This window comes from Amblyomma americanum, chromosome 4 (genome assembly GCF_052857255.1).
Source record: "Amblyomma americanum isolate KBUSLIRL-KWMA chromosome 4, ASM5285725v1, whole genome shotgun sequence".
Taxonomy (NCBI): Eukaryota; Metazoa; Arthropoda; class Arachnida; order Ixodida; family Ixodidae; genus Amblyomma; species Amblyomma americanum.
This window is the reverse complement of record NC_135500.1, coordinates 83,152,355-83,172,950: the sequence shown is the minus strand read 5'-3', so window position 1 is coordinate 83,172,950 and position 20,596 is coordinate 83,152,355. Positions and strand designations below refer to the sequence as shown.

The 20,596-nt window shown below is 47.8% G+C and overlaps 1 protein-coding gene across 6 annotated transcripts in view; it reads right to left on the bottom strand.

Moving 5' to 3' along the window:
• Positions 1 to 20,596, bottom strand: part of LOC144128093 (adenylate cyclase type 3-like) — a 394,302-nt gene that overhangs the window by 18,572 nt on the left and 355,134 nt on the right. For all 6 annotated transcript variants that reach the window (XR_013313680.1, XR_013313679.1, XM_077661173.1 and 3 more), the window contains 2 exons: positions 18,633 to 18,756; positions 15,773 to 15,897 (listed from right to left, as the gene is read on the bottom strand). Coding sequence is in view for 4 of the 6 variants with exons in the window: in XM_077661173.1 (XP_077517299.1) it covers positions 15,773 to 15,897; positions 18,633 to 18,756 (249 nt within the window). In the remaining 2 variants the exon portion in view is untranslated. The remainder of the gene's footprint in view (positions 1 to 15,772; positions 15,898 to 18,632; positions 18,757 to 20,596) is intronic.

Genomic DNA, 20,596 nt, shown 5'->3' with positions numbered 1-20,596 from the left:
TGGGGACGGGGGTACTGCCTATGGGGAAGGACATTCCCAAAGTTAGTGGAATAGTGTGAATCTGGGCACGTCACAGGTGTTACATGGAGGAGGGAAGCTGTGGTGAAAGCATGAGAGACGGTAGGCTGAAATAAAGCAACCCGTCTGTAATTGTCGCCATGTGGCGCTGGATAAGGGCGACAAGGTACTGTGGGCTGGTGGTAATGACGGGCGGCTGAGCTAAAGAACTTTTATTTCCAGCAAAATAGACGTTGCTCCCCGCTCCCGCCACGCAGGCCTTGGAGACGTGGCGAATAACGAGGCATGACGTCAGAGCCAAGCCACCACTCTTCCTTTGTTGAAGGTGAAATTTCATACCCACATGACTTTCAGCTTTGTATGGGAGGAGTAGAGCTTTCACTCTAACACAAATATGGGGGAAGCTAAGCTATTATTATGATGTATAAATGCAGGAGCAAGTGCAACTGTCTCACTGGGTCAGTGGACACATGAATAGCGCTCTAACTAGTGGCGTCCACCGAAGAATTGAGGCAGTTATGCGCCTTTTCTTTCATCATAACCAGCAGTGGGGGTGGTGAAAACTTTATTTAGAGTAGGGGAGTTCAGGACACGCAGGTCCTTGGGTCCTCGCTCGGCCCCACTTCACTCAAAGGTTCATGTCCCGTAGGCTCATGACGCTGGCAGCCCGGCCTGTGGCGATGGCTTGCTTGGCCGGGTCCTCGGAACGCAGCAGGGTCTCCCAACCCTCCCAAGTGGTAAGGTGCTCCAGGCCCCGCGGGGGAGGATCCGCCGGGCAGAGGAAAAGAAACTATATGGTCGAGAGTGGCTTTGGGGTGGTGGCAGAGGGTACAGGAGGTGTTGGTGTGGACTTGGTGATAGCGTGTGCGTATATAAGGGGAGGGTGACATGCGTGTTTGGAGCCGCCTCCAAAGTGTCTGGTGATAATCGTCGAGGGAGGGATGGGGTGCGGGGTAGAGCCGACGCTCGGCTTTGCAGGCCTGCGTCAGTTCACTGAACGAATGCATGCGCTCCCGTGAAAACCCTCGATCGGAGGCCGCTGGTGCCCGGTTGAGAGATCCTCGGGATAAAGCGTTGGCAGCCCCAGGGTTCCCGGAGTGGGCAGGCACCCATATGAGCTACATATGGCGGGGCGGGTGTGCGGCGAGGGAGTTCAGTATGCGAAATGCAGGGACGTGAACTCTCCGGCGAGCAAAATTTCGTACGGCAGTTTTAGAGTCTGACAGTATATACCGTGCCTTCGCGCTCGTGATGGCTAGGGCAATGGCGGCCTCTTCAGTCTCCTCCGAAGTGGCAGTGGGGGGTATGTGAAGGGTGGCAATCGGCTGGAGGGAGGGGTTCGCGATGGCTACAGCCACTTCCTCGCCTGTGCATGCGGCATCTACCCACACGGCATACGGTTGCGTGCCATAGTGTTTGTGGAGCGCCCGTGCGTGAGCTCTGCAGCGGGGTTCGTGGTAGGTGGGGCGCATGTTTTTGGGGAGAGGTTTAATAAGTAGATCGCGGTGAATGTGGGGGAGGGGGACCTGGAACTGTGTGGGATTCGTGGCTGGCATCCTGATGCCGAGGGTGTGTAGGATGTGTCTACCGGTGGTGGTTCTCGCGAGACGTATGTATTGTGTCTGTCGGTGGGCCTCGATAAGCTCCCCTATCGTGTTGTGCTGACCTAGTTAGAGGAGTTTGTCGGCTGTGGTATTTAGGGGTAGGTGTAGTGCTGTCTTAAATGCTGTTCGGATCATGGCATCCAGGGTGGAGATTTATGTGTCCTGGTGTTTCAGGTAGGGAAGCGTGAAGAGAAAGCGGCTGACGACGAAGGCATGAATGAGACGACATAGGTCATGCTCCTTCATGCCCCGGTGGTGTAGATACTCGGCGGATTAGGCGGGATATCGACACCGCCGTCTGCTTGAGTTTGTGGATGGTGAGAGTGTTTTTCCTCTTGTTCTGGATGTGGAGGTCCAGTACCCGGAAAGTGTGTACCTCCGGGACGTACCGGTTTTCCAGTGTCACGGTTATGGGGGCTGTGTGGCAGTAGCGGGTTGTGGGGCGCAGTATGAGGAGCTCCGACTTCTCCGGAGAGCACGAGAGTCCGATACTCCACGCATGTGTTTGGGTGAGAATTGCTGCTGACTGCAGAGTATTCTCTATGTCTCCATCAATGCCATGGGTGGTCCATAGCGTGATATCATCAGCATAGAGTGTATGCCGAAGGTGAGGGATGGTTTGTAGTTTGCGGGCAATGGGGATGAGAGTGGCATTGAAGAGAAAGGGGGAGACGACCGATTCATGGGGGTGTCAACCCCACTAAGGGTGTATGGGCGGGATGCGTGGGGACCGAAGTGAATTTCGGCCGCGCGGTTAGTAAGGAATGCTTGAATATAGGTGTACATACATTCACCTATGTTCAAGGGGTAGAGGGCCGCCATGATCGCTTGATGGTCTAGGCGATCAAAGGCCTTGGAGAGGTCCAAGGCGAGGACAGCTTTTGTGTGGCCTAGCATGAGGGGGTCGAAAATGTCCTGTGTGAGTTGGAGCATGGCGTCCTGTGCCGACAGGTGGGGACGGAAGCCCACCATGCTGTGTGGGAAGAGGTCTTGCTCCGCCATGCGTTGGGTGAGTCATGCGAGTGTGACATGTTCGAAAAGCTTGCCCAGGCATGATGTTGGTGAGATGGGACGAAGATTTGCAGGTGTAAGGGGTTTGTGGGCCTTAGGTATGAATAAGATTTTGGCATGACGCCAGGAGTGCGGAAGGGTGCCCTCCTGTCAGCATGCGTTGAAGTACCCCGTGAGCTGGGCAATCGACTGATCGTCCAAATTGCGAGCATGCTATTGGAGATACGGTCAACTCCTGGAGTGGAGTTAGAGTGGAGAGTCAGGAGGGCCACTCTGACTTCTCTTCCGTAATCTCCGCGTCGAGATTGGCATTCGGTGTGCTGGCATAGGGGGGCAGGGTGTTTAAGGTACCGGGAGTTGTATGTTCCTAAGTATGTCGATGAGTGCTTCGGGAGAAAGGTCGGTCTTGGGTATAACGTGTGTGACGTGGTGTTGTGTGGCTGTTTTTGATTGCGGTGGTCAAATAAGTTACGGAGGAGTTGCCAGCTGCGTTTGGAGGACAGATTGCCAGCCATACTATCGCAAATATGTCCCCGATTGGATCGGCAGAGCTTCTCGGAGTGCTCAGTAATTTGTGTTTTCAGTGCGGCTAGCCGCTTTTTAAGGGTTCGATTGAGCTTTTGCCCTTTCTAGCGCTCTAGGCTGCTATAGTGGGCCTCCCATAGGTGGGCCAGGTGAGTGTCGAGGGTGGGCGTATCTGGTGTTGTGGCAAGGATTTGAGTTTGTGTGAAGACATCGTTCATGAGTGATGCCACCCACTGGTCGATGTCTGTAATGGAAGCGTCAGTATGGGCCGTCCGTGCGGAGCGGACCACATCCCAGTTGGTGAGTCTGTGTGTTAGGTGACGGGTCGTTCTTAGTTTGTACGGTACTGTAACGGAGAGGATGTAATGATCGCTCCCTAATGTGTGATGTTTTATGTTCCACGTAATATTGTGTTGTGTTGTGTTGGGTTTAATGGCGCATAAGCATATAATGCTATCATGCGCCAAGCTCAAGGTATAAGGAATTTTTTTCCGCAGGCTTTTAAAAGATGAAAAATAATGGCGGTGTAGAAAGCTTGAAAAGGTATTTCCTTCTACCAAGTATTCAGAGCAAAAACAAAATTTATAAATGGCTAACAATAAAAGCTGAAAAGGGGGTCGGGTAATTTCATCAGCCGTCCTTGGCTGGGCAAGGACTGGAGGCCCCCAACCAATCAAAACAAAAGCAACCTCAGCCCTTTTCTCCGGAATGAGAATGTGGTTGAGGTGTACTAAAACACAAACAGACCATTGGGTAAAAATTTAGGGCCTCTTGAGAAGTCAGGTTTCTTTAAGAAAGCTAAAAACACATGACATATCAATAATTGCATCATCTCTGAAAAGCAGTGCAGGATGAAAAGGAATGCATTTGGTAAAGAATTTAGTAAAGTACTTTTTTATTTTTTCTAGTTTCGCACAAGAAAATAATATGTGGTTAATCATAACTTCGTCTCCGCATTCTTCGCAAACAGGTTGATCTTGTTTTGTCAGTAGAAAATTGTGTGTGAGGTGCGTGTGTCCTATACGAAGACGGCAGATAATCACTTCCTTAAAACGTTCCTGATGGGTGCAGGACTTCCATTCACTTATAACTGGTTTGACATTGTGTATTTTGTTTTTTACTTCGTTGTTCCACGCGGACTGCCATTTCTGCCTTATGTTACGATGTACTAAATTAATCCAATCTTTTAACGGAATATTTACTTTCTTTATTTGCTTATCACGCGCTTGAGCAGCGCATAAGTCTGCTCTCTCATCGCCTTTAATTCTGACATGGAGCAGATTTTTAGGTTTTGTCCTTTAGCTGTGGCTATTACAATGTTGTGTATGATATCACCAAGTATAGGAGTTACCGCATTTCTAGAGTGGAGAGCTGTAAGAAAACTTAGCGAGTCGGTGTTACTATTTGTTTAATGGCTACATAGACGGCGTAACATTCGGCAGTGAAGATTGATGCACACTGTGGAAGCCTTACTATTTGACAGCAGTTCCCTTGTACCACTGCACATCCGACGTAAACATCTGTTTTTGAGCCACCAGTATAAAAAGCTGTACAAGTACTGTATTTTTCCTCGACTGCAAAATATTCTTGTAATATATGCTGTTGTGGATTTTGTTTTTTTGCTGAAATGTGTAAGAGTGAGATCACGGATTTCCGGAAATTGTACCATGGCGGCAGTGGATCTCGTCTTCCAGCAATGCCAGACAATGTGTCTAGTACGTCGAGATTTTGGCACATTTCTTCAAAACGCAAGAGCAGTGGCCTGGTACTTTGCGGCTTGTTGTTAAACAACATTCTGGATAGGCACTTTCTGACTATTTGGTGACAGATGTGTTTAGGTAGTGAACGGATTTTAAGGCTGTAGGAACACGTGAGCATCACACTTCTGTCTGTAAGCGATGGTTCGTTCGTTTCTACATACAGACTGCTTATGGGCGACGTCCTGTATGCACCAGTGGAAAGGCGCAAGCCTAAATTATGGACCGGATCCAGCCGTTTAAGATACGATGGTCTCGGTGAGCCATAAACTATGCATCCATAATCTAAGGTAAAGCGTACTACAAAGCGATACATTTGTAGAAGGCATGTCCTATCTGAACACCAATGTTTTCGGGAAAGTACTTTGAGTATGCACAGAGATTGAGAGGCAGCAAAGTAAGCATTCTATCAAATGTTATACCTAGAAATGTGTGTTCATTTTTCACGGGTAACTCTATTTCGTTAAGGTTAAGGGTGGGATCTGTATGCATGCCTCGTTTTAATGAGAGCAGAATTGCCACTGATTTCTGTGAGGAAAACCGGAAACAAATTTTATCCCGCTATGCTACCAGTTTATTTATTGTCAGTTGTATTTGTCTTTCACATGTTGATACATTGGAGGATGTACAAGCTATTTGAAGGTCGTCTACATAGACTGAGCACATAACGGACCTTGGGATTATTTTACTAAGAGAGTTCATTTTTACAACAAAGAGGGTACTGCTTAAAATACAGGCTTGAGGTACTCCATTTTCTTGAATAAAATTTCTCGAAAGCGTTGAGCTCAGGCGGACATTAAATGAACGGCTAGACAAAAAGTCTTTAAGGGAGTTCAGCATTCTGCCATGGATGCCGAGCTCAGCTAAGTCCTGAAGAATCCTGAACCTCCAGGTTGTATCATACGCTTTCTCTAAATCGAAGAAGACTGCAGGACAGTGTTGTTTTGGATAAAATCCTCTCTGACAGCATTTTCTAGACGTACTAGGTGATATGTTGTGGAGCATCCTTTTTTAATACCGCGTTGATGGATATCTAGAAGTTCGCAGGAATGAAGGACAAAAGGTAATCTTATATTCAGGACACTTTCGAAGGATTTGGCGAGGCAACTGGTAAGGGCTATGGATCTATAACTGCTAGAAGAGGTTGGGGGTTTATTAGGTTTAAGAAACGGTGCAATAATAGTTTTTTTCCAGGCTTAAGGTATTTTCCCTGATATCCAAACTGTGTCAAAGAATCTTAAAAGTTCTTCTACGGCAGGCTCAGAAAGATGGGCAAGCATTTCGTAGTGTATTTGGTCGAGTCCTGGAGCAGTTTTTTTTCGGCAGACAGTACTCTGTTTATTTCTTGGAGAGTAATTAAATTGTTGTATTGTTCTTTTCCACCCCCACTTATTCGAAGTCTTTTTGTTTCGGTTATATTTTTGTGTGTTATAAATGACTGCGTATATTGCGATGAACTGGAAACTGCAGCGAAGTGCTCACCCAAAATGTCTGCCTCTTACCTTATGCTTGTTTCTGTGCCAGGTATTGTCAAAAGAGGAATTGTGAACGGTGAGAACTTGCCGTTTAATTTCCGAACCTGCTCCCACATTTTTTTAGATGTGATTTGACTGTTTATAGATGAAACATAACTCTGCCATGAAGCCTTCTCGGAAATGCGACGGATGTACCGAGCTTTAGCTCTTGCCTTTTAAAAATTTACGAGATTTTCATGTGTCGGATACCTGCGAAATTTACCCCAAGCTCTATTTTGTTGTTTTTTTGCTTCCTTGCAGACCACACTTTGTGGTTTGGTCGCACTACTCCAGAAGAGTGCGGAATAGCTAATTCTGCAGCAGTTAAAATACAGTTGGTAAACTTTTAGTTTATGTGATCAATGCTCAGATTTTCTAAATCTATATTTTGTAAAGTGGCTTTTGCTCTAAAAAGTCCCCAGTCTGCTAGATGCAGCTTCCAGCGTCGCGGTTTCGTGGGGATTACTTCTGGTGGAGATATTAAGCTTATTAGTATACGGAGGTGATCGCTAGCATATGGGTTGTCAAAGACATCCCATTTAAAATCGTTAAAAACAGAAGGTAAAGTAAACGACAAATATAAACAGGTCATTTTCAGCGAGGTAGGGGAGCAGTATGTGGCCTTTTCCGTATTGAAAAGACATACATTATTTGTGAGAATAAAATCTTTGATTATTTGGCCCCTAGAGTCATAGCGCTCGCTTCCCCAAAAGGGAGTGTGAGCGTTAAAATCCCCAACTACTTAGATATGGTTGTGGAAGCTCATGGATGAGTTCTTGTAGGTCATGAACTGTTACTGTAAGATGTGGAGGAATATATACAGAACAGATAATAATTGTTTTATAGGTGACGATGGTGACCGCAATGGCTTCAAGTTTTGTTTTGATTTTGATTTCTAGAGCAGGGACGCCGCTTTGAACGACCATCGTGACGCCTCCCGAGAGTCGACTTGCCTGCTCGCGATCGCGTCTAAAAGTTTTGTAATGTTTCAGGATATTCATATGTTGTGGACCTAGATTGGTTTCCTGAAGGAACAAGGCTACGGGCAACATTGACCCTAAAATATCTGTTATGTCACTGTAATTTCTCAACAGGCCTCTACAGCTCCACTGAACTAAAAAAGTCATCTTTATTTTTTGGGTTGGGAACGTATGGGGTTTACTTATGGTCTGGACCCGTTATGACGGGTCTGTCTTTTTTTTTCGCTCGAAAGAGCTGTTCCGCCGCTGTAAAGCAGGCGGAGTGGGAGTTGTATCCATCACCTCAACAGAGGTGCTGGAGGACTGTGGAGAGGCCGCGGTTGTGTTAGTTTCAGGCCTCCCCTGACGGGGGGAAGTCCTGCGGGATGCCAACAAATGGACCGGCGCTCCCTGCTTTGAGGTTGGCAGAGCAGCCTTCGCTGTCCCTGCCTGGGGCGTGGATGGCCCTGCCATCGGCTCGGTGGAAGCGCCCTCGGCAGGTGCCAGAGCGCTGTGTGGTGCTACGCCCCTGCGCACCACATCAGTGAAGTTGGGTTTCGCTGTGAAGGCGAATGTATTGGTGAGGGCAAATCGCCTCTTCGATTCTTTGAATGAAATATTTTCTTTGGTCTTTATGCTGATTATTTCCTTTTTCCTGGACGGACACGCCCTGGAGTATGCAGCATGGTCTCCTTCACAGCTTGCGCAGCGTAGTGCTGCGCGACATTCTCTAGAATGGGGGTCCTTCAAAGCGCATTTCGCGCAAGTTTTTCGGCCGCGGCAACTTTGTGAGCCGTGGCCAAACTTCTGACAATTGAAACATCGGCGGGGATTTGGTATGTAGTGTCTGACGTTGACCTTCAGATATCCTACTTCGATAGTTTCGGGCAAGGTGCTGGTGTTAAATGTAAGGACCATGTGTTTAGTATCTATTTTTTTCTTGTCCTTGCGGATTTTTATTCTGTGAACGTCAATAACATTTTGGTCAGATAGTCGTTGAAGTATTTCAGCTTCAGTCAGATGGATAAAGTCAGTTTCAGAGATTACGCCTCGGACTGTGTTGAGAGATCGGTGGGGGGTCACGGAAAGAGAGATGTGCCCTATAGACGCAATGTTTGAGAGTTTGGAACACTGGATGCTGTCACGTAATTCAAGCAGTAAGTCACCGCTGGCCATTTTTGAGACCTTGTAGCCGGGCCCTAAGGCATCGGTTAAGCATTTGGGCACGAGAAATGTGGATAATATACGAGCTTGCTTTTCTTCACATTGACTGTGTATGACATAGAACTTTGAGAATGTTGGTTTCTTTTTAAGAAAAAATCTTCTGATTCGTTTCGACCTCTTTTCAGAGAGCGATCAGGTTTTTTTTTTATTTTATTTATGTGCATACTGCAGACCATGGTTAGGTCCAAGCAGGAAGGGCAGGTGCACAAAAAGCAAAAGTAAAGCAACAAAAATACAATACAGCAAAGATAATGTAGTAAAACAACAATACAGCAATGCAAGACAAAGCAGAAAAAATACATAATACGCAATATCAAAGATGGCTGAGGAACGCGTCTGTTTTTCAGGGTTGATTTGGTTCGGTTAATGAGTTCCAGTCAGATATGGTGCGTGGGAAAAAGGAAAACTTGAATGAGTTAGTCCGGGCAAAATATGGTTTTAAAAGAGCTTTGTGATAGTGTCGTGTATTCCGTGTTGGCATTGGGGAAAGATAAGCAGAAGGGTCAAGTCTGAGTTTATTATTAAGAAGTAATGAAAGAAAATCTAAACGAAAATTTCGTCTTCTTACCTGTAGTTCTTCAATACCGTTAGCACGCATCAAGTCTGAGGGGGAGTCAGTGGGTAGATATTTTGAATATATGAATCTAATTGCTTTCCTTTGAAAGTTCTCGAGCTTTCTTATGTTAGACTTAGTATACGGGTCCCAAATTATGCAAGCATATTCAAGCTTGGGTCTAATTAGAGTATTGTAACCTAAGAGCTTAACGTTAGCGGGGGCGTTTCGAAGTTTATGCCTTATATAACAAAGCTTACGGAATGCGAGTGAACAGATGTTATCTATGTGAGAGTTCCAGGAAAGGTTATTAGTAAGTGTTACACCCAAGTACTTTACGGACGCTACTTGTTGCAATGGTGATGATTCTAATTTATATGCATATTGTAGAGCGTTTATCTTGTTAGTTATGCGAAGAGAAACACTTTTATCTGCGTTCAGTGTCATGTCCCAGCGCTTGCACCACTGTACAATATTAGTAAGCGTATTTTGTAGGTCATTCTGATCGTTTTCATTGCTAACATCGCGAAATAAAACACAGTCATCAGCATATAATCGAATATGTACTCCAGTACAAACTTCACCGATGATGTCGTTAATGTATATTAGAAAGAGTAGTGGCCCCAGTACGCTTCCCTGTGGCACACCTGATGGGACTGGGAGACAGCCAGACTGGTGACGACCGATTGAAACATGTTGACTCCGGTTAGTTAGATAATCATTTATCCAGGAAATAAATATAGGCGGAAGTCCAATAGTTTTTAGTTTTAGAATAAGGCTGTGGTGTGGAACTTTGTCAAACGCTTTACTGAAATCTAGAAAGATCGCGTCAATCTGGCTGTTATTGTCAAGTGATGCCGCAAATGAATGGATAACTGAAAGTAGTTGAGTTACTGTGGAAAACCCTTTGCGGAAACCATGCTGGTAATCTGTCAGAATGTTGTTGCGATCTAAGAATTCATTAATGCTAGTTGCGACAATATGTTCCATTAATTTGCAGCAAGATGACGTTAAGGATATAGGTCGATAATTGGTCACCTGAAGGCGGTCGCCTTTTTTAAATACAGGTACGACTCGGGCTATCTTCCAGTCCTCAGGTACACACCCGGTTAACAATGACGCGCGAAATATAATAACCAAAAACCTGTCCAGAGATTCAGCATACCTCCGAAGAAAACCGTTAGGAATATCGTCGGGCCCTGGGGATGATTTAGTTTTCAGGTTTAGTAACATTGAAACGACACCATCATACGAGATGAAGTTAACTTCAGATGGATGTGCTGAAGTTGTGCTTGGTGCATCGTACAGTTTTGGTGTAGAAAAAACACTGTGAAAGTAATTGTTAAAATGGTGAGCAATGGCAGGCTGATTGGTAACCGTTGTACCGTTGATAGTCATTTCTGATATAGGGGCTTTTTTATCGCTAATGTGGCGCCAGAATTTACCCGGGTCGTTTTTTATGAAGTTTGGCAGAGTTGTTTTGAAATAATAATCTTTTGAACGGCGTACAGCAAGGGCGAGGTTTTCTCTTAAATGGTTGATTGTGCTCTGCTGTGCACGATGCTTTTTTAGCCTTTTGATTCGGCGTCTGAGATGAATGATACTGCGTGTCATCCAAGGCGTCTGCTTGCGAATGTTTTTGTATTTTACAGGTATGAAATTTATAAGGCAATAGTGACACATTTTCTTAAACTGATTCCAGAGTGCGCAGGCGTCGGTTCCATCAAATTCGACAATGCATGTTTCAAGATGCTCAATAACCGAGGCGTCATCGGCACGTGTGAAGTCCATGATACGATGTGCTTTACATGTTTTTGTCTTGGCAAGCGGTTTTATGGGAATGAAAACACTAACAAGATGATGATCTGAAAGTCCTGGTGCGACAGACACATTGCAATCATGGAAAACATGGGGAACAAATGCAAGATCCAACACAGAATTACTCATGCGAAATTCGCGGGTTGGCTCGCGAACCACTTGACACAAGTTGTGCGTGAACATAATGTCGAATACAATATCCACGTTTTTTTTGTACCCGGAACATGGCTGCAGACGTTCCCAGTCAACGCCAGGTAAGTTGAAATCACCGAATAGCAATATTTTACTCTTTTTGTAATTTGACATGTGAACTTGTAAATTAGTTAGATAATCTTGCGTTACGTTAGGAGGCCTGTAAACCGCATACAAAATAAAGCAATGTCCCCAGCAAAACAGTTTCATGCAAAGGCACTCAAGATCAGGTACATCTTCTAGCGAAATAGCCTGTATATTATTTTTAATGAGTACTGCAACTCCTCCACCTCTCGAGGGCCTATCCTTGCGAAATACCTTGTACGAGGGTGGAAAGATGAGGTCGTCGGTAATCTCGCTGTGCAGCCAAGTTTCTGTTATAAGTGGGGGAGCCATAAAAAATCTTTTTCGGTCATGGGTTGGATAGTGAGTTTTGTATGGCAGGTGGGCGGGATTGATGGGGCGGATTGGGGAGGTGCAGAGAGGGAAGGGCCTGCTCTATTGTTTGGAGGCGGGTGTCGTACTGTGCAAGGTTCATATCAACGGTGTGTACCATGCGCTTAAATGCCGCTGCAATTTGTAGCTCGAAGCGTTGGACAGGTGGTCGATGAGGTGATTGAATTTTACCTCTAGACGCGCGTTCATTTCGGCGACATTAGCGTCCACGCGGGCTTCTAGGGATTTAAGGTGACGGGTGGGTAGTAGTAGTAGTAGTGGTGGTTTATTAAAAAAACTGAAGGAAAAGAATGTTGCCGACCGCGGCAGTTGCTACTAATATCTTACGCACCCGAGCTGCAGCCGGCGGAGGTGAAAGGGAAAGGGAGAGGATAGCTCTGTTGTGCGGTTTTTTTCTTGGGTGAGAGTGAGGTGGCGTTTTGGGAATAAAATTGGAAAATTAGTTTTTGGGAAGAAATAGGGCGCTCGGCTACTGATTCGGAGTTCCCGGGTTCGAACCCAACCGCGGCAGCTGCATTTTTATGGAGAAAAAACGCTAAGGCGCTCGTGTACTGTGCGATGTCAGTGCACGTTAAAGATCCCCAGGTGGCCGAAATTATTCCGGAACCCTCCACTACGGCACCTCGTTTCTTTCACTCCCTCCTTTATCCTTCCCTTACGGCGCGGTTCAGCTGTCCAACGATATATGAGACATACTGCGCCATTTCCTTTCCCCAAAAACCAATTATTATTATTATTATTATTACTGTTATTATTAAGGAAATAGCACAGTATCTGCCTCACATATCGGCGGACACCTGCACCGCACCGTAAGAGAAGGGATAAAGAGGGAGTGAAAGAAGAAAGGAAGAAAGAGGTGCCTTAGTGGAGGGCTCCTGAATAATTTCGACCACCTGGGGATCTTTAACGTGCACTGACATCGCACAGCACACGGGCGCCTTAGCGTTTTTCCTCCATAAAAACGCAGCCGCCGCGGTCGGGTTCGAACCCGGGAACTCCGGATCAGTAGTCGAGCGCCCTAACCACTGAGCCACCGCGGCGGGTATTTGAGAGTCAGACTGTTCCATGTTTTCAGTGGGTGTTTGAGGTAGCGGAGTGGGCTGGGTGGGAAGAACGATCGGCGGAAGCGGTAGAGGGGTGGAGGTGGGGGTCTTGATGAGAGAGGTATTACGACTCACATCCTCTCGCATGACCGGGAGCTCCCGGTCAAGGGGTCCACCTGTGTGGGCGGGGGAGGTCGGAGGCTTGCTGGTAGCGTTGATTCTGTTGCCTGCTACTCTGTCCGCCCAGGAAATTTGTCGAGACTGTTGGTCATGGCGGTAACGAGATGATGAGCGAGACTTGCTGGAGCGCCGGGCACTGGCGCGGTCCCCGTCTCGCTCCGGTGCGCGGGAGGTTTGCTGTTGCGGTGAAGCGGACGGTGAGCGGCGTCCCCCGGCTTTGCAGCCTCTAGTACCCGTCATGTGGGCGCCTCCACATAGTATGCGGGCTGGGGTGCATGTCAGGGTGTCCTCTCGGGTGTGCGGGATACCACACCTCGAACAGTTGTGCGTGCGCTGAGGGGTACACACATCAGCGCGATGTTCTGGTTTTCGACAGTTTGTGCAAGCGTCCAGGTGTCCACTATATAAAGTGCAGCTGTAGAGTCCGCCTCCGTTGGAGATGGTTCAGGGCACCAGAACCCCCCCCCCCCCCCCCCAACCCCGGAAGGTGTTAAGGATCGAAGGGTCTGTCCCATGCGGCGTGCATCAATGATGATGGGGGCACTAGGGTTGCCCGTGATGAGGTCTTCCAGAATCTGTGTCGGGTTTTCTTCCCAGTAGGCGTTAGTTATTACTCCTCTTACTGCAACATCCAGGGGGGGGGGGGGGGAGGCGATGTAGGCGGTGCCGGCGGTGACGGTGTAGGCTTGGGTTCGAATGGAGATTTGTTTGATGGCGACCAGGCGTAGTGCGTCGGCTTGATGCGGGGTACTGATGGTACAGGTATTGTTTGGGGGGGGGGGGGGCGAAATCACCGTGTTTGTACAGAGCCGATGCGAAGCGCGTTCGCACTCGCCGGCCACCTACCCGTCCTCTAACCAGCGGAAGGTTTAGACTCCGTGCGCCCGTGCGCTGTGCGATGTCAGTGTACGTTAAATATACACAGGCGGATGAAATTATTCGGGAGGCCTCTGCTACAGCACTTCTTCCTTCCTTTCTTCTTTCACTTCCACCTTCGTCCCTTCGCTTACGCCGTGGTTCGGATGTCCATCGAAATGTGACAGTTACTGCGCCATTTCTTTTCCTCAAAAAGTAAAAAACCAATATCAGGTGGGGCGATGGCGTCATTTGCGTGCACCCACCGCGGTGGCTCAGTGGTTAGGGCGCCCAGCTACTGAGCCGGAGTTCCCGGGTTCGAACCCGACCGCGGCGACCGAGTTTCGATGGAGGCGAAAAGCAAACCGCGCCCGTGTGCTGTGCGATGTCAATGCACGTCTGTGGACGTGATCATCCCAGGTGTTCACAATTTTTTTCCGGAGCCCTCCACTACAGCGTCTCTTTCTTCCTTTCTCCTTTCGCTCTCTCCTTTATTCCTTCTCTTATGCGTGGTTCGGGTGTCGGCCGATATGTGAGACAGATACTGCGCACTTCCTTTCTTCAAACAGCAATTTTCATTTTCATTTCATTTGCGTGCCGCATTTCGACCACAGATCTCTGATGACGCAGGGGGTTTCGCGCAATGAGCGAACGCTCTCGCATTAATATTAAAAACCAGAAAGCTTGTTGAAAATCTGAAATTCGCTTGAATAAGCGCTCCCCGTGACGAGTCGTATTGAGAGCATCGTGCCTTGCGCTGAAGATCGGTTATAGTATGCAAAGAGAACGAGGTTCGGAGGAGAGAACAAGTGCGTGTATTCCTACCCAGCGGGACCTAATGTGCCCTCATTCAGTGTTATATCCAAAACAGACACAGTAAACGCACTATGGAAGACACCACGTCAAAAACACGCAACCCTTGCTCTCGCCAGTATTCTAGTTAGCAAGTGGGGGCGAGGATTCTTTTTTGTATAGAAAGCTACATTGGCCACGAACTTGTCATTTCGCTGTGTCACTCCTGAAGAGAAGGCATAGAGCCGTTGCCTAGCAACGGCTGCAGCTGGCGGACGCCGCGCGCTCGCCGCGCCATCTGGCATGGCGTCACACCGCGCGCCTCGCCGCGAAGCCACCCTTACTCGCCCTTTCCCTTACCCGCCCTTACGCGCTTAACCGCTAACCAATGTATTCGGTGGCGCTATCTATGGGAGCCACTGAAACAACTCACTGAATAAAAAAGGACCTGTGGCGAGGCTGAGAATCGAACCAGGGCCTTCGGCGTTTCAGGCGGAGACGCTTCCACTCCACCATGACGGCTTTTTTTATTGAATGGAAATAGTGCCGAAAAGAAAAGTCTAAGCATGGCGGTGGCCTGGTGTTTTGTCTCCACCATGACTGCTCAAGGTTTCATTCTTAATAAGGCGCATCTAGTGAATGAATGGGTTTCATATATTAACTATTCCGATCCAGAAGTCGCCGCGCTTTCGCTATGAATATCCTGTCCTAACAGTGCTGGGCCAACAGCATTTTTTTTAAACGAAACTGTTCATAGTTCGAAATGCACTGTTTGCCGATTACACTCGTCAAAGCTAGCCAGTGGCTACGTCGTCGGTGTAACACCCGGTATAGTTCTGGAACGTTAAAATGCTGTTCCTTTCACAGCAATAGAGAGTTAACGCAAAGCGCAATCCGCGATCCGCTACCGTTAACCGCTTCGGCGGGGCACCACTGCACATGCGCAGAACGCCCTGAGGGCGCCAGATGGCGCCACGTGCCAGTCATATGCGTGCGCGCCGGCCCCGTCGAGACTAATCAACGCCTACTCAGTGGTCATGCGTCACCGTGTCAGTGGTGTCCGCGGAAGCGGATCACGGCAGCGGAGTTTGAATCATGCTATGCTATAACTCTCTAATATCTGCACCGGGAAGGCTTTTCGCGCAATCGCCAGGCTAGCGTCAGTCGAATTCGCTTACAAAAAGAGCCAACTAACTGCTCAAACGCAGTTTACACTTTCTATTACATGGTATGCTGAAGGTCCCTATGATCGAGGATTCATTTCTACTCGCCTGGATGTTGCCGGCCTTTCCGGTGCTCTCCATGCGGCTGGCAACGTTGACCGTGTTTCCCCAGATGTCGAAGTGAGGCTTGCGGGCACCAATCACGCCCGATGTGATGGGTCCGTGGTTTATGCCTGCGAGAGACGCCGAGGAAACGCTTGTATGGGAACGCGGCAAGAGTACCAGTAAGGACAACAAAAATGCAGCCAGCTTTGTAAGATCACTCGTCCGTTCATTCGTTGTCGCTCAGTGCAACACACGGACAGCGCCTTATGTTCTGAACGGAGTCGTCTGAGTGAAAGTAGAAAAAATTCGCAGGGACACCGAATTACCTTATCTGTCGGCAATGCGGTAGCATTAGAAACTGTTGATACCTTTACAGGATGCGACGTCACTTCCACTCTGGGTCCGTCACTTTAGGTCTCATAACGTCACTTCCCAACAGCCAATGAGCGAATTTTATGACCTAAGACACATTTTTTTTTCGATGAAGCTTTGAATATTATTGAAACAATGAATGTGGATGTTAAGAGCACGACTGGTAAGTATCCATGTAAAATATACAAGCCTATGAACAAGGTGCGAAGCCGAAATTATGCGAACAGAACACACCGCGGCACAGAAAGTAGGCGTCAAAATCGAAGCAGACCTTGAACTCGCTTGTCTGTTGCAAAGTGAGGAAGGCGCACTGAACCACTACTACGAAGGGTCGAGATAGACTTCGTTCGATTTCATATGTTCCTTGACGACTGCAACAGAAAAAAAAACAACCGCAACGGTGTTCCTTGTGAGGAAGCTATCTCTGTGCCACCAAACTGGATTCCGTACTGAAATACCGCAACGAAATCGGAGGGAGTTGCTCACCCCTCGGCATGGTTGGCGCCTACGCGCAATACCTATCAATAGAGGAACCTGCCCCTGCGCCTAAAGGCATGACATTTTTGGTGAAGCGTTCGCAACTCCCTGCTAGAGAAGGGTGGAATTTTTCCTCGTTTGAATCCCACTTTACGAGCAAAGTGCGTATGAATGCAAAGTACTGAGTTACATTAACAAAGTCTCAAAAAATGATTTCGGCCTTTTGACGGGATTTTTCCTGTCAGTCTGCGCAGCTTTGTTTGACAAGCCTGTTTCGATTCAATTTCTCTCTGCAGTCTTTCGTTTCTCGTTACCAAAAGTTATCAGCTTTAGCAGCACACTTCGCCCGTCATTGATAACGTGCTTGCGTCACGGCACTAAACGAAACTTCAATCTTCAAAAACTTTTGTGCGCACGATTTAAGGTTCAATTTGTTCTGTGTGCATTACGTTGGCCGCTTCGCCGCTACGCGCCTAGTGGACGGAAGGCTGCGCCGAGTCACAACTCACACCAGTGTCTTCAGCTGCCGTGAGCTCAGCGCAGTAGCCGAAGCTGATGGACGAATTAGCCAAATACGCCTTTTTTCACTCCCACGGCTTCAGCCACCGTTCTCTCTCTCTCTCTCTCTCTCCCCTGTTGGATTGGGAGCTCTGCCTTGCGGGAGGGACCCACCGCATAGCGATCATTTACCCTGGCCATCATTATTGGTTTTGTGACCCTGCAAAGCGTGCTTTTCTGTTAGACAGCAATGTCAGTAGGCAGACTATTTTTGAACGAAAAGACATCAAACATTTATTGGAGGCTTCTGTTCCCAGTGATGCTACTGCTACTGCCTTTTCCCTCTCGTACGTCGTCAAAGGAATATGCAGTTGTGCCTGTAACGTCAAAAATTCGGTTGGCTGGCAGCGCACTGCAATGTGGAGACAAGCGTTAAAATGTAATGGCTTAAAAGGCAAACGTTGCACAGCTAACACAGGGTCACAGCGTTCTTGTCCTCTTTTACATGGTCTAGAGATTGCAACCCACTTAATGTCTGAACACAATGTGAGTTGCTTTTGTAAGAAACAAGGGGGCAGTCATTCCATATGAATGACAGGAAATAAAGGTGCTCGCCCCACTGCACATATGTGCGGAGGCGGCTGCTTTCAGTGCCTCATTATTCGACTGATTTATTGTTGACCATATTCGTAGAGAATTTTACTAAATTAATTCGCGTACTCAGTTAATGTTTAGAACGGCAGGTAAATTTATTTTCATCCTGTGACTAAATCTTTATTGCTGCTGTCGATGATGATGGTGGCGACAATGCCGACCGGTGATGCAACTGTAAGGCAAAGGACTAAGCACAGTGCTGGTTATGGATCCTAGAGGCACAGGGTGCGTCAAGAGTTCCCAGCTTAAAGGGTCTGCTTTCGAGCCGTATAATGGTGCGTTTACAACACTCCCCATCCCCAGAATCTGGGGCAAGAAAAGCATCGTTCTCATCTCTGAGAACCCTGGTATCTGCATAGGGAGTCAAAGTGACAGAATATATACTGCTGAAAAGCAGAACATGTGGCCCGGAAACTTCTGACATACCCTGTACGTCCTATGGCAGCCGTCAACATCTGCTTTGTTACTCGCCATCTGTGCCAGACTTAGGAGAAATGAAGCAGCCGATATGCGACAGTTCAGTCTATTCGCGGTGAAGAAGTTGCAGTAAGACGAGAACAATAAGCGGCATGACAATGTTGCTGGTAACAAAAGAAGGCTGTGGGAGACAAAGAACAACACGACATGCACCTGATTTGTTCGCTCTGTTCATAACAATTTGCTGCATTCCAACTTATCACGCAAGGAAGAGACCTTTTTGGATACAAGGAGCCTCCGAATTAGTGAAAACCGGACATCATGCAAAAATCTTTTGATAAAAAGTAGCCGAAATGTTTTTTCAGTTGTCGTGGACCTAAAAACAAGTAGATGAACGAATTTTCGTTACGCTATCAGTGATACGCTGAAGAGCATGCGCACTCACCCATCTTGAGGACAAAGTTGTTGAAGCTCTCTCGGTTGATGTTGTTGAGCGTGTCCTTAAGAGCGAGTGCAAAGTCTGTGAGCTGCGCCAGGTGGCCCCATTTCTCCTCTATGCTGGCGCCGGCCTGGAAGGAACAGGGTTGATTAGGCAGTATCAGCATTCGGCAAAAAAGAAAAAAAATCACGGACAATCAACACGCTTTGTACGATGGTGTATGCGTTAGCATTAGGGTCCGCCTAGCGTCTGAGTCTCCTGTACTCAGCTTCAGCTGCTCCATGATGCTGCCTGTAGTCTTCACTCTCCCCCTGTCACTTCTGACGCTTTGCCTCCGCAATGACATCCCTGCTGCGCTGGATGGCCGAATCTCTAGCAAGCCCCTTTCTCTCTCTTCTAAGCGGCTGAAAGGCCTCTAACCCTCTCCACATCTCTGATTGGCCGCCGCGCTTCTGGTCTCCACGTGACGCCTCTCGCTGATTGTGATTGGCCACTCCCCTCTCCAGATCCTACTCCGCGGCCCCAAAGTCACACTACTAGGCAGATTGCGCGAAGAGGGCAGTAGTAATGCTAACGCAATAATTAAAGAACTGTGAAGTTTCGGATAATCACTGCCTTTTACATTGCACACTTCTTTAGATCTTGGAGCGCACATTTATTATAGCGCAAACCGAAGAATGCCACGAGATGTTCTAAGATATATAGCGCAAGATAACACGAGGACAGACCTGTCTGCTGTTGTGTAACCGTCTGCTCTATACTAAGAACATGTCGTGTCAACAAGGCCGAAACTCTACTTGAGGGCCCCTACCTCCAGCTAGGGGCCTCAGCAAAAAGCAGGAATTTAGCCTCAGGTGACTACAAACACAGACCTTAATCACCCGTCTAGATTATACGCCATGCGCTCAGCATCTTTGAGCAAAGAATGCCAGTAATGCGGGGTGGAGACGGACCTCTATCATATGGCGTGGGCATGCCATGAAAGTTCGGAAATCGAACTAATTGCTTAGTCAATGACTGAGGAGTGGGAGGCAGCTCTACCCAGCTCACACCTCGGGGACAAGAAGCAACTCCTCGAGAGAGCACGGCAGCAGCGACAGCTAATGAAATCCTGAACTAAAGACCCCCGACAACATCAATTCCTCTCTTAACTATCATTTAAACATTTTACCCGCCACCGCCATGTCAAGAAACATTCAGCTCGAGAGCACTGCATTTAAATCGCCGTGCGGCCTTTTAAAATGACTGTAGTATGTCATGTTTATTTTGTAATAATGCTATAGCGTTAGGGAGCTCGTGCCGCAGAAAATCCAGCGTCGTTGACCGTGAGCGAAAAATCCCCAGAGAAGCAACCTAGGAGGTAGGTGGGCCACCTAGGTCACGTGGCCTTGTAGCGTGATCACAACCTGTCCACTGGATAGTCAGCAAACTGCCCACCGTGGCAGGTGGTAGCGAATGATTGGTCCCGAGAGGTTGCTGGGAAGAGCAACCTGGATCGTACATGTCCCGCCGGTGGCAGCACCTGCCACCTGCCGGGGCAGTGGCGCATCGCTTAACCGCTGCACCACTGCGCCAGGAGGGGTATGAGGACTCCCACGGATCTATGAACGTTAAAGGGACACTGAGGAGAAATTGAAGTTGGCTTGTATTCATAGAATACCAGCTCCTGATCACAAAAACGCAAGAACCAAAATACAGGTATCGCCGCCACAGGCCAATCTCGCAAGTACAAGCGTGATGACTTCCTAGGACAAGAGGCGCCACCATGGAGGAATTTTCCTTACTTCATGGATGTCACGAATCTCTGAGGCTTGCAAAGAAAGGTTGCGCACCGCACCGCTACCCGCCAAAAATCACGGAGTCTCCGTTTACGTCGCGTTTCACGTCACTCCGTTCTGTGTCGTCATAAGAGTTCTCCGTGTCGTCATAAGAGTTCTCGAGTTTGAATCGGAGCGGCGGGAAAAAATTTT